Source organism: Triticum urartu, chromosome 7 (assembly GCF_003073215.2).
Source record: "Triticum urartu cultivar G1812 chromosome 7, Tu2.1, whole genome shotgun sequence".
NCBI lineage: Eukaryota > Viridiplantae > Streptophyta > Magnoliopsida > Poales > Poaceae > Triticum > Triticum urartu.
In genome coordinates, this window is record NC_053028.1 from 712,567,363 (window position 1) to 712,579,477 (window position 12,115).

Here is a 12,115-nt window from a genome sequence, read left to right on the forward strand (position 1 = left end):
ACGCATGGACCGGAAAAAAAAAAGAATAGCTTTGCGGCAGGATTTAGGATCACATCCTCTTGGTTGTTCTTCTTTCCGTGTTTTGCTGCTGTGAGTTGGAGAGAGGACAGACGCCGTATCTCACGGTTGCTGAGACGGCGTCCCACTCACTCGTGGTGGTATGATAGCTCCCTGTTTGTGCTCGTGCCGTGTAGCTCTCTCGTCCGTGGCTACCAGAGGAGAAATGGAGGAGGAATATTCCTGAGATATCGCGGCTGTACTGTGCTCCTCCGAGATTCCATGGGAGCCAAGGTGCGCATCAGCGCATGTGCCAAGCTTCCTTCACAAGGCGGCGCGGCGAGGAGAATCCATGTGTAGCTTTCGGAATTTGCAAATAGCATATGCTTGATTCAATTGCTCGTTGGATTATTGCTATTAGTTCGCGTGCCAACAAAAAAGGAGTGCTAGGCATCGGCCGACGGATCTTTTTAAAGATCTACTCCCTTCGTTCCGAATTACTTGTCTTGAATTTGTCTAGATACGGAGGTATCTAGCACTAATTTTAGTGCTAGATACCTCCGTATCTAGACAAATATGTATCAAAAAGTCTTGATGGACCAAGTCTATATTTTTGTAGAACTTGAGGGACCAAAAACATACTTTTCTTTTTTCTTTTTACAGAATTTCCCAAGGTGTTATTATTCGTGGCTTTTAATTGGCCGCCTTGTCCACGTATGCTACAAAATCAGTTGTCCAAAAATCTAAATTTTCTAACCGTTTTTAAGCTTCGGTTCTGTTATTTCTTTCCAGAGCTCCTTCGATGTTGTATGGCCATAATATTTTTTGGGATTTGCTATTCATGCAAAAGTAGATAAACCCGGGAATATAAATCTGGGATATTGGGACTGCTACACTCATGCGAGATGAGCATCCCTTTGTCATCCGGCTAGCACGCGTGTCACACAAAACAATGTCACCTTCTGCTTTTCCTTCCTTGTGCTCACATTCCTTCGTGGGAGACTATTTATTTCTCTTGCCTACATATTCGTATTCGTATCGCTCTTGGGTAGGACAGGACATCCCATGGAACAAGGGGGATACATCGGCCTTAGAAATAAAGGCGCCACAGACTTTTTTTTAAGAAAAATGCCACCATGCCTGGCTTTAGTGCCTCAAATAATGCTAACAAAGTTGCAAGGGCATCTCCAACGCTGTCTTTTAACCCGGACAACGTATCTGTCCATGGACCGGAGAAGACCAGTCGGTGAACACTGATGTGGAAGCTGACCATCCAATCGTAGCCGCATATATTTCAAAGCGAATGATTTTTATGTAAACCGGTGCACATTCATTACATTTACAATATTTTTAACTAAAAAGAGCGAGCGGACACAAATCTAGCCTACGTCAACGCTTGTCCCACATGTCTTTGTTATTGCCTTCCAGTGATGGCCCGGTTCATCTCGCGCGTCTTCATCAGGTGAGCGGCGGCTATAAGACCCGCGAAGTGAAGGTGTGGTTGCTGGCGAACAAGAGCAGTACATGGAAGACTGGCCGCACTATTAGGGACTAGAGGACACACCGCCCCGTCAGAGTCCACGAACTGTCCGTTGCCGGTGGACGTGGACGTGATGGCACTCTCCTCATGCCACTGCCGCAGCCAAATGTTGTTTGGCGGCCTGTAGGATGTGCAGCTGGCGGCAGCGTTCTCGACCGCAATCATGCTATTGTCATTGTCCATCTACATGTTGTTTGCTGCCGATGCCTGCTCACAGCCGAAGCCGACCACGCCACCATCCGGGAGAGAGGGGGCGGGGTGGTAGAAAAAAAAAACAGATTTTTGGGAAAAAAAATTGATGGGCAACCTCAATAACCATTCATCGGGGAGTTTTTTTTTGGGAGGGATTTCATGGTAAGGATATTTGATGCTACGTCTATTTGAAACGAGCGAGCGTAATAATTGAAAGAGAAAAAGAAAAGGAAATTAACCATACCGAGGGACGGTGCCAAATGGACGGACGAACGGACGGATGGATAGAGAGATAGGCCGGTGCACGGTTTGGGTCCAGGAAGGAAGGAAGGCGGATGGCATATTCCGTGGGATATTTGTTTGGGAGAGGAAAGAAAGACGGACCCCCATTCGATGCCATTCAACTTGGAAGGAACGCGCAGCCCAGAGTCAGAGGAGGGGGCCGGGTCCGGTCAGAGGTCCGGGCAGCAGCCAGCCGGGCAGCGACGGCGCCGTCGCCCTCCCTCCCTCCCTCCCCTCGATTCCCTTCAAACTTGGCCGCCGCCGCCCCCAAATCCCTTCGCTTCGCTTCAAACTCGGCCGCCTATTTTTATCTCCTCGCCTTCCCTTCCCAGATTGCTCGCTCGCTCCCTCTATATCCCACAAAAAGAAGGCAGCTGCAGGGCAGGGCAGCCAGATTCATCCCCTTCCTTCCTTGCCTCCACCGCTCCCTCCCTGGTACGTTCCTCCTCCTCCCCCCATCACCGCATCCTTCTGCTTTGGTTTGGGTTGGGTCCCATCTCCTCGCCGGAATCGGCCGAATCTCCTCCCTCTCGGTGTTTTCCATGGTTTCGATTTGGTTCCCGGCGCCGGCGGCCCCTCCCCAATCCCGCCGCCGCTCGGATCCCCCGCTTCCACTTCCCGGAAGAAAGAAATCTGGCTTCTTCTTCTTGTTCCTCCAGCTTTCCTGGAAAAAGATGGAGATTTCCCCTCCCCTGTTCCAGCAATCCAGCAATGGCGGAGCAAGCAAAAGCCAAAGCGTGTTTCTTTCTTTCCCGCAATCCCTCCAAGCAACGTTGACGCCAGCGCGGGCCGCGTACGCACGCAAATCTACCCATCCATCGCTGTCACCGGCCACCCTCCTCCCTCCCGTCCTCTTCATCAACCAACATAAAAAAGATTGTTTTCCTCTTCTGCGAACCCCACCTCCTCCTTGTGGCTGTGGATGCCACGAGGCAGAGCAGTCAGATTACACCTTTTATTTCACGATTTCCTCAGTCAGATACACCTGTAATTGTTTTTCTCTTTTCAAAATTATTTGGCTGCAGGAGCAAGGAAGCAGGCGGGCAGGCACCGGCTGCCGTCCACGGGGCTCGGCTGTCAACCCACCTTGGCAGCCACCCCACAATTCCGCCGCCCCCAACTTCTCCGGCCACGCAGGACCAACGAGGTAAGCGGCAACAAACAAATTCCCAATCTTTTTCTTTCTTATTATACATCATGTGTCTTTGTGTTGACCCTGACAAAGACGTCTAGGACACCACACACGGTCCGGGTTGGTTGGCCGAGCTGGGGCACACAAATCTCGTGGCACACATGTTTCCTCCCTATTTCCAGCGCTGCTTGAATCCACTTCAATTCAACTTGATTTATGCCAACCGCCTCCTAAATCTCATTCTCTGTCATTGCTTTTCTTCTTCTTATATGATGACTCAGGGCAGCAGGGGAAGGAAGGACAAGTAGATAACAGACACCAGCTCCCCCTCCTCCTACTCATTGGCAGAATCTGATTGATTGATTGCTGAGAGGCACCAAAAGGGATATGGCATCCTTCCACCGGCCCCTCTCCGCCATGGCGGTGGCCGCCTTCGCCGCCGTCTCCTCCATCGAGCTGCCCGACAAATTCTCCCACCACCACAGGCTCCCCGACGACGTCGTCTCGCTCCCTGCCAACAAACCAGAGGCCACCACAGCTCCTTCAGCCCCGCCGCTGTCCGGTCTGCAGTTCTTCCCACGGAACCTCCAGGCCTTCTACCCGGCTAAGGTGCCCGTCGCGTCCCTGCCGGTCATCCAGACCGTCTACCAGTACGCCAAGTTCGCCAAGACCTCACCGGAACAAGAGGCGGCGTTACCGGCCATCCCTTCCTCCTCCTCGGATGTTCTGTACCGCTGGCACCTGCCGGACCCGAGGGCGTGCGGCGGCTCGCCTGACAGGTCCCAGACGGTGGTGGTTTTGCTCGGCTGGCTGGGCTCGAAGCAGAAGCATCTGAAGAGATATGCCGATTGGTACACCTCCAGGGGGTTCCACGCCGTCACCTTCACCCTCCCCATGTCCGACATTGTCAGCTACAATGTCGGAGGGAAGGCTGAGAAGAATGTGGAGATGCTCTCGGAACATCTTGGTGATTGGGTCAGGGAGGAGGATGGGAAGAAGATTGTTTTCCACACTTTCAGTAACACTGGCTGGCTTTGGTATGTGCACTTTGTTTGGATTTCTTGCATCAAGAATTTACTGAAACCTTGGGATTTTGAGCTTACTACTGCTTTGTGCTGCTCCTTGTGTAGCTATGGTGTGATACTGGAGAACCTGCAGCGGCAGGATCCTTCAGCAGTGGAGAAAATCAAGGGTTCCATAATCGATTCAGCGCCTGTTGCTGTCCCGGACTCTCAGGTAAAAACTCTAGCTAACCTCACGTGAATGGTATTATGTGGTTACTGGAAATCCTATAAAAAGAATCCTCTTTGTAAATTCTGGACATCCAAATTTTGTTGTTTATGCCGAACGAATGTGTCGTCAGTTGTGTTTTATCCTTCTTCATTTGCATATCTGTCATTTACTCTGTTCCTCAATTATTATTTTTGAACAACACGCAGGACAACGGTTTGTTCGAACATAAACATTGTTATTTAATTGTTGTTCTCTTTTTCTGAACTTAGGTGTGGGCTCTAGGTTTCTCAGCTGCTATCATGAAGAAACACAGTGTGGCGACGAAAGGAGCTGCACCAAATACAAGGTCTGACGTCGTAGTTGTGGAGTCTCAGAAAGATATCAGACCTGCAGCTACCGAGGCGGTTCTACTATCTGCATTGGAGAAGTTTTTTGATCTTGTTCTGAACTATCCGGCCGTAAATAGGTATGCAGCTCATCCACATATGCAGGAGTAGGAGTTCTGTGCATTTTCAGCCTTTTGGACAATATCCAAATTCTCTAAGCTTTTTCAGTAGATCCGTTTTTAAATGTGAGGCATGGCATCTTACTCATAGAAGAGTTCATTGTTTGTTTGATGAGTCATCAGTGTTCCTGTCATCATCGATTATATCTTGCCAAATGCCATGGCTCATGTTGTAACAGAGCTTTGATAACAAAAGACCTGTTACAGAGGGTGTACGAATGCCATAGCATCTGTTGCACATTCAGTAAAAACCATGCATGTGATTCACCAGTACTTCTGTTTCCCAAAATGGCATGCCTAATGTTAAACCTGACATTTGATCACAAATAATAAGGAATTACCTATTATAGAAATAGTGTAATGATGTCATATATCATGTCCTAAATGCAGCATTACATGACTACATGGTTCAGTTAATCAACATTTCATATATTTTTACTTACAGGAGGCTGTCTGGTGTTATGGAGCTTCTGTCCTCAAACCAACCAAACTGCCCTCAGCTGTACATATACAGCTCTGCCGACCGGGTCATCCCGGCAAAGTCAGTGGAGTCATTTGTGGAGAGGCAACGAAAAGCAGGGTGTGAGGTGAGGTCGTGTGACTTTGTGTCGTCCCCTCACGTTGACCATTACCGCAGCAATCCGGGGCTCTACACCTCTCAGCTGACCAACTTCTTGGAGGACTGTGTGCTGGCCTGCCGTGATGATTTGTCGTCACCGTCACCGTCTGCATAGGGTGTTTCTGCATGAATACCACCATATTTTTTCCTGGTGATCCATTGAAATGTACCAGGATTATACATCGGCTAATTATACATCTGACCCAATTTACTCGTTCCTTGTTGGTTCGCTTGTGGGTTTATGTTAGGAGGCACAACTGTAAAAAAACGTGAGAAGAAAAGCAAAACAAAATTGTGGTTGGCTTGCTGTTGGTTCCAGTGCACAGACGGTTTATTTGTGTGGATGGGAGATGTGCTGGTTTCTTTGTGCATACTCTGACGACTGGTTACTGTCTCTCTGTGTGGGGTTCGGGCTGTGATCATGCAAATTTCTTGTGGCTACTGAACAAAGCTATGTTCACATGACAAGAAGCTGTTTCTGATGTACCCAACATTCAGAATTCTTACTGTCAAAGGAAATATTCAGACGTCTGCTGTTGTGCTTGACCGAAGGTTTTAAAAGGATCGGATTAAGCAATCAGGGAGGTAATTTCCTGGTGGTTTGCAGCAGCAAGTGCAATGGATCAAATGATGCTGGTGTATACCAAATCTGATAAACAAAATTACATCTGATGCATGCACAGGTAATTTTGATGCACAAAATAACAGTTAGCTATACAAACTTGAATCAAGAGAAGCCATTGTTCATTGATTGTGAAAAGAGAGAAAAACCAGGTAATATACAATAGTACAGCACAAATCAGGTAATACACAATACATGAACAGGCAAAGCCACGGTACATATATCAGAAAAAGAAACACACACACACTCATCACTCATTGCATCGCCTCGATGACGAAGCATTTTATTATTGTTCGAATACATCACACAACATGCAGTTGGAACTTGGAAGGACGTGCAGTGTTCATCGATCCATCCTGGAGAAATATTCTTTGATTTCGCCTGTCTCATAAAGATTCCACCTGTGCAAAAACCATTCATAAGAAATAACTTAGTTGAATGTTGATCTTGTGGTACTGCTAATTAACATCAATGAAGACTATAGCGAAAAAACATTAGCATTTATTTGCTGCAGTGCAGCATATATAGATTGATGCAAGTCATTATTTGAAGCTAATTTACTTTTTGTTTCATCAAAGAATAAAACTAATTAACTTGTGCACAGATAGACATATGCACGTCTACAGGTAGCAAATTAAATGCAAGGAGAGAGCAATTTGATTAAGCTTAAGCAATATAAGTATGTACCTGACATCCTTTCCGTTTGAGCTCCTTTAGTGTGTTGTCATCTTCGGAAATCTGGGGCATTCTGTACAACGCCAGGTGATTGAGGGACGGAAGGTGTAGAAACCCCTCGGGGAGCTTGCGATTGCATTCCCAAAGCGTCAGGTCGGAAAGCTTTGGCATTGCTCCTACCTCGATCCTCCAATCATCAGTTGAAAAACCATCAAGTTTTAACTCTTGCAGCCGAGGAAACCCTTGGGCAGAGCAGAACATCGTTTGACCTTCGTACACCGACAACTCTAGCACCACAAGATAATGAAGCTTCTCCAGGATCGGCATCGGGTCTTGTTTAATGACACGGGCACAGAGACGAAGACGCTTGACACCCCGTGGGAGCTCAGCAGGCAACTTATCGAGCACACCAAAGTTGCTGAGAGAAATATCAACAAGGTGAGGCATGTGTGCAAGTATGTTAAACACCTCGGAGGGCATGGGGGACATCGCCAAAACTAATGTCGTTAGTTGACCCATCTGGCCCAATAAAATCTCCATGTCATGGTCGCAGCATTCACTGACAACATGTGAAACATCCCAAAACAAGGTCTGGAGCTCTTTATGTTGCTGCCGCACACTCCTTCTTGCAGGCGGTGGTGGAGAAAACCCATCGGTGAGGTAAACATGCCTTAGAGTAGGGATCTCCCAGAGGGACTGTGGTACTCGTGAGTCCAGTTTTGTGTCTCTTAGATCAATAGTCTGCAAGTAAAGAAGCTGGCCTATTGAAGAAGGTAGCATTACACCTCCACAGCAATGCAACTTAAGGTATCTTAGGTGAATGCAGCCACCAATCACTGTGGAGAAATCTCTCAATGTTGAGCCTTCAATGTAAAGAACTCTTAGGAACCTCAACCTAGGAAGGGATACTGATTCAAGTTGAAAGCCAAACAGAGTTCTGACATTAGGTGCTCCAGGTAAGATCACATTACTCAAACTTTGAAAAGTAGAACGATAGGATGCCAAGTTAGCCGATGATAATTGTGCACCAGCTCGTCCTGTAATTGTTTTTAGAGTGGACGATATGTCAGGAAGAAGCTACCCATATATACAGACATATATTAAAATAGAAAATGAAACTATATAGTAATATATAAGAGATAAGAAACGAAGCCCTGACCAGTAGTTTTATCCACTCCATCAAGAAAGCCATCTTGTCTTGCTTCTTCCTTGCACCAGTCATGTAAGATATCATGAATCCTTATTACCGCAATCCTTCCACCTGCCATGCTTGTTTCAACAACATGTACCAAGCTTCTCTCGACCAGCTCAGTTACATACTTATATGCTGTTTCTTCTAGTGTATGATTTGGTATGTGTGGAATGAAGCTTTCTGCTATCCATAATTGGGTAAGATCTGACACATATACCATGGAGTCCGGAAAAGCAGCAATATAGAGGAAGCAAGATCTTAAATAATGATTTGGCAAGTCCCAATAACTGCGAGCTAGCATGTTTCGCAGCATCTGCTCATTTTTGGTCGATGGCCAATCCAATAGTATATCAGACCATGTTTGTGCATTTAAATTCTTTGATAGGTAACCCCCCAATACTGCAAGTTCAAGTGGTAATCCACGACATTTCCTTGCAAGCTTTCTCCCAAGTTTTTCAAACTCATCCACATCATGTATGACAGACCTCTTGTATGATGGTAAGGCTTTGCTACTAAAAAGTTCCCAGCTTTTCTGCTCATCTAGCTTCTTCAAAGGATGAACATGGGTTGGCATTTGAACATGATTTGCAACATCTTCTTTTCGTGTGGTTATAAGTATTCTGCTACCATTTTCTGCATCTGGAAAGGCTCTAGTTGTTCTGTTTAATATTTCCCATGTATCTGTTTCCCACACATCATCAAGAACTACTAAGTACCTTTTTTGGGATAGAAAATCATGAATCATCTTTGCCACCTCATACTCTTGCATTTGATCAGCTGACCTAAATGTGCTTCCAGTGATTTGTTTCAGAATATCTTTTAGTAAATCAATTCCTTTGTACTTCTGAGACACCGTCACCCAAGAAACTATCTCAAAATGTTGTTTGGCACTAGTTGAAGTGTAGAATTTTCTAGCAAGTGTTGTTTTCCCCGCCCCACCCATGGCAACTAGGGAGACAACACTAAGACTGTCCCCTTTATCAAGTAGTTTCCCCACTATTTCCTGGTAATCATCCTCAAAACCAACCATGACAACATCTTCAAAGTTCTGGTGCATAGGCCCATACTCTTGTGGGAGTTCACCATCAACTTGAAGATTTTCTGTTGAGGTATTCCCCAAATCAACTATTTTAAGACGGTTTGCACTTTCAAATATATCAGAAATCTTCCTTTTGATGCATTGGATCTCAACACCAACTTTGTGAAGGTTAGTCAAATCACTTGGTAGGCGAGCATACCTTGAAATGGTACCCATGAACCCCTTCTTCAATCTGTTTCTCTTCTGCATGTACTCAGCGGCTTCGATGGCATTGTCAGCATCATACGCCACTTCTCTGATCTGGCCGACCAAGACAGCAGTACTTTCATCTCCCCGCCTCCATTTGTTGTCGGCGTCTCTAAGGAAGCCTCGCAGCCGCTTGAGCTCGTACTTCAGGAGCTCCACTTCGAGGGTGACACAACACAACATTGTGGTCTCCCGAACTGCAAGTGCGTTGACATTGCCGAGCACGATGCTAACGGCCGACTCGGCCATTAGTCGCGATCCTACTCGTTGTCTCCGGGTCTCTCTCTTCTTTATGATTGGATGGAAAAAAAACAGCAGGTGTGTGGTTTAGGAGGATAAAGTGTTTGGCTTTGGATTGTTTCTTGCTTCTTGATGGATGAGAGATGAGTGGGATGGAAGACAACAGGAACAGGGGTGGTTTAGGAGGGCATGGTTTTTGGCTTTGGATTGTTTCTTGTTTCGTGTTTGGTGATAGAGCAGAGCGGAGTATATGTAAATCCTGATGGAAGAAGGAATCCGAGAAAGGAGCACGGCAAGAATGTGGTGTGCTCCCGAGGAGGGGTTATCACTAACCAGTGCTTTCACTTTTAGAACATAATCTTTCACTTTTAGAGCACCGCGGGCAAGCTTTGGATTGTTTCTTGCTTCTTGATGGATGAGAGATGAGTGGGATAGAAAACAACAGGGGTGATTTAGGAGGGCATGGTTTTTGGCTTTCTCTTGATTGTTTCTTGTTTCGTGCTTGGGGATAGAGCAGAGCGGAGTATATGTAAATCCTGATGGAAGAAGGAATCCGAGAAAGGAGCACGGCAAGAATGTGGTGTGCTCCCGAGGAGGGGTTATCACTAATCAGTGCTTTCACTTTTAGAACATAATCTTTCACTTTTAGAGCACCGCGGGCAAGCTGATAAACTTTTTTTTAGCCGAATCTTGCTTTACTCTACCACGACGTACGGCAAGAATTAGCGTGCTAATTAAACCAACACTTGGAGCTGCTCTGCATGCCTTTCTTAAGATGGGGTTTTCGCATCAAATTACTAAGGGCAACTCCAACACGGTGACCCAAACGGGCGTCCATTTTGTCCGGTTTTTATCCGTTTGGGTTGGCCAGGCAGAGATGATTGTCTGTTTGCATCCGTGCGCCCAACCGGCCCGATGATGCATTTTAAGCCATGTGGACACGTCCAAATTCTCTATGCCTTTTCAATGAATCGGTTGGTCTAGCATCTGACTTGTAGAAGAGTTCATTGTTTGTGGGTGATTGCATCAGTTATCCCGTTTTCATCGATCATGGTTTATGATGTAACTGACTTTTGATACCAAAAATATAAGAAATTATCTATATTACAGAAATAGTGCAAGAAAGCCACACAATCTGTGGTAAATTCAGGAAACTGTGACATGGTGCTGTTAGTCAACATATCTGTGCGTTGACAGGAAGCTTCATCAGGTTATTGGTGTCCATTCTCCATTGTATAACATGGAATGGCTCATGATTTGACTGGCGTTCGGTCATAAATGATTGGAAACTACCTATTCTGCTGGAAATAGTATAACAATGTCACAGGTCATGTCCTAAATGCAGTACATCACTACATGGTCCAGTTAATCAACATTTTGTTTTCATGGAGGCAGTCTGGTGTTATGGAGCTTCTGTCCGCGAACCAACCAAATTGCCCTCAGCTCTACATATACAGCTCTGCCGACCGGGTCATCCCAGCGAAGCCGTGGAGTCATTTGTGGAGAGGCAACGGAAAGCAGGGTGTGAGCTGAGGTCGTGCGACACTGTGTCGTCCCCTCACGTCGACCATTACCGCAGCAATCCGGGGCTCTACACCTCTCAGCCGGCGCCACTCTTCTGAGGTAGTTCCTCGCCTCCTCGGTCACATCTGAGCCTCCTAACAGCTACTCAGCCGGTCATGCATGCAAACGGCATACGCGTACATGCGTGCTACAAACCTGATGGACGCCCGCACAGCACATGCATCCATTCTCTACTGACTTCATCTCAACTGAATAACCAACTCTACTGATCAGCTTTGCATGGTGCATGTGATCACAACTTAACGTGCACACCCTGCCGCAGCTTGGACTAAATGCATGACTCAACAAAAACAAACAAATAATCTAAACTAGTGCTAATAACAAGATTACTTCTAACACACCGGCCCCTCAACGCCATGACGATCGCCGCCTTCGTCGCGGTCTCCTCAATCAAGCTGCCTGAACGGCTGTCCCACCTGCCTGCCAGCAAGCAAACTGGAGGCTGCAGCGGCGTCTTCGGCCCCGGCGCTCTCTGGTCTGCACTTCCTGCCGCACAAGCAGAGCGGTACGTTATTTTTTTTGTTCCCTTCAATCATGTATCATTTCCTATAGGGTAGGAAAAGGGAGGCATTTGCAATGTTTCACTCACAAATCCATCGATTGTGACATGCTCATGTGGTAAATCAATGGCCAGAATTTCTTTTGAGGATTTCCAGCGCCTTCTATATATTTTTTTTATTAGAAAAGGGGTATTACCCCGGCCTCTGCATCCGAAAGATACATACGGCCTAAATTAAAAACCAAAGAAGTCACAATATCTTAAGGTACAGAAAAAAAAGAACAAGCTGCTCCATCGAGCCAAATCAAAAGAAAAGCCACAACTGGCTGGCAAATAAAATAGGAGCACTACATGCCTATCCTATTACATGACCGCCATTCAAACCGGTTGAAAATACCCCGAGCTACCATCTCCCATCGGGTAGACGCAGTAGCCAAACGCCCCCTGGCCTCCGTCGGAGTGAGTAACGACCACGTACGGATCAATGCTGTGGCTCTGAAGATAACCTGCAAAAAGTG

General features: G+C 46.4%; 2 protein-coding genes across 2 annotated transcripts; one reads left to right on the forward strand and one right to left on the reverse strand.

Moving 5' to 3' along the window:
• The first annotated feature begins 2,128 nt into the window (after positions 1–2,128).
• On the forward strand, positions 2,129–5,818 carry LOC125518847 (transmembrane protein 53). Its single transcript, XM_048683725.1, has 6 exons — positions 2,129–2,446; positions 3,037–3,158; positions 3,425–4,180; positions 4,274–4,379; positions 4,646–4,842; positions 5,327–5,818. The coding sequence occupies exons 3-6, from the start codon at positions 3,531–3,533 to the stop codon at positions 5,613–5,615; spliced, it is 1,242 nt and encodes a 413-aa protein (XP_048539682.1). The 5' UTR covers positions 2,129–2,446; positions 3,037–3,158; positions 3,425–3,530; the 3' UTR covers positions 5,616–5,818.
• A 409-nt stretch (positions 5,819–6,227) lies between these two features.
• On the reverse strand, positions 6,228–9,839 carry LOC125518846 (putative disease resistance protein At1g50180). Its single transcript, XM_048683724.1, has 3 exons — positions 7,957–9,839; positions 6,810–7,834; positions 6,228–6,523 (listed from the first exon to the last, which is right to left on the reverse strand). The coding sequence occupies exons 1-3, from the start codon at positions 9,521–9,523 to the stop codon at positions 6,509–6,511; spliced, it is 2,607 nt and encodes an 868-aa protein (XP_048539681.1). The 5' UTR covers positions 9,524–9,839; the 3' UTR covers positions 6,228–6,508.
• Between the last annotated feature and the right edge of the window lie 2,276 nt (positions 9,840–12,115).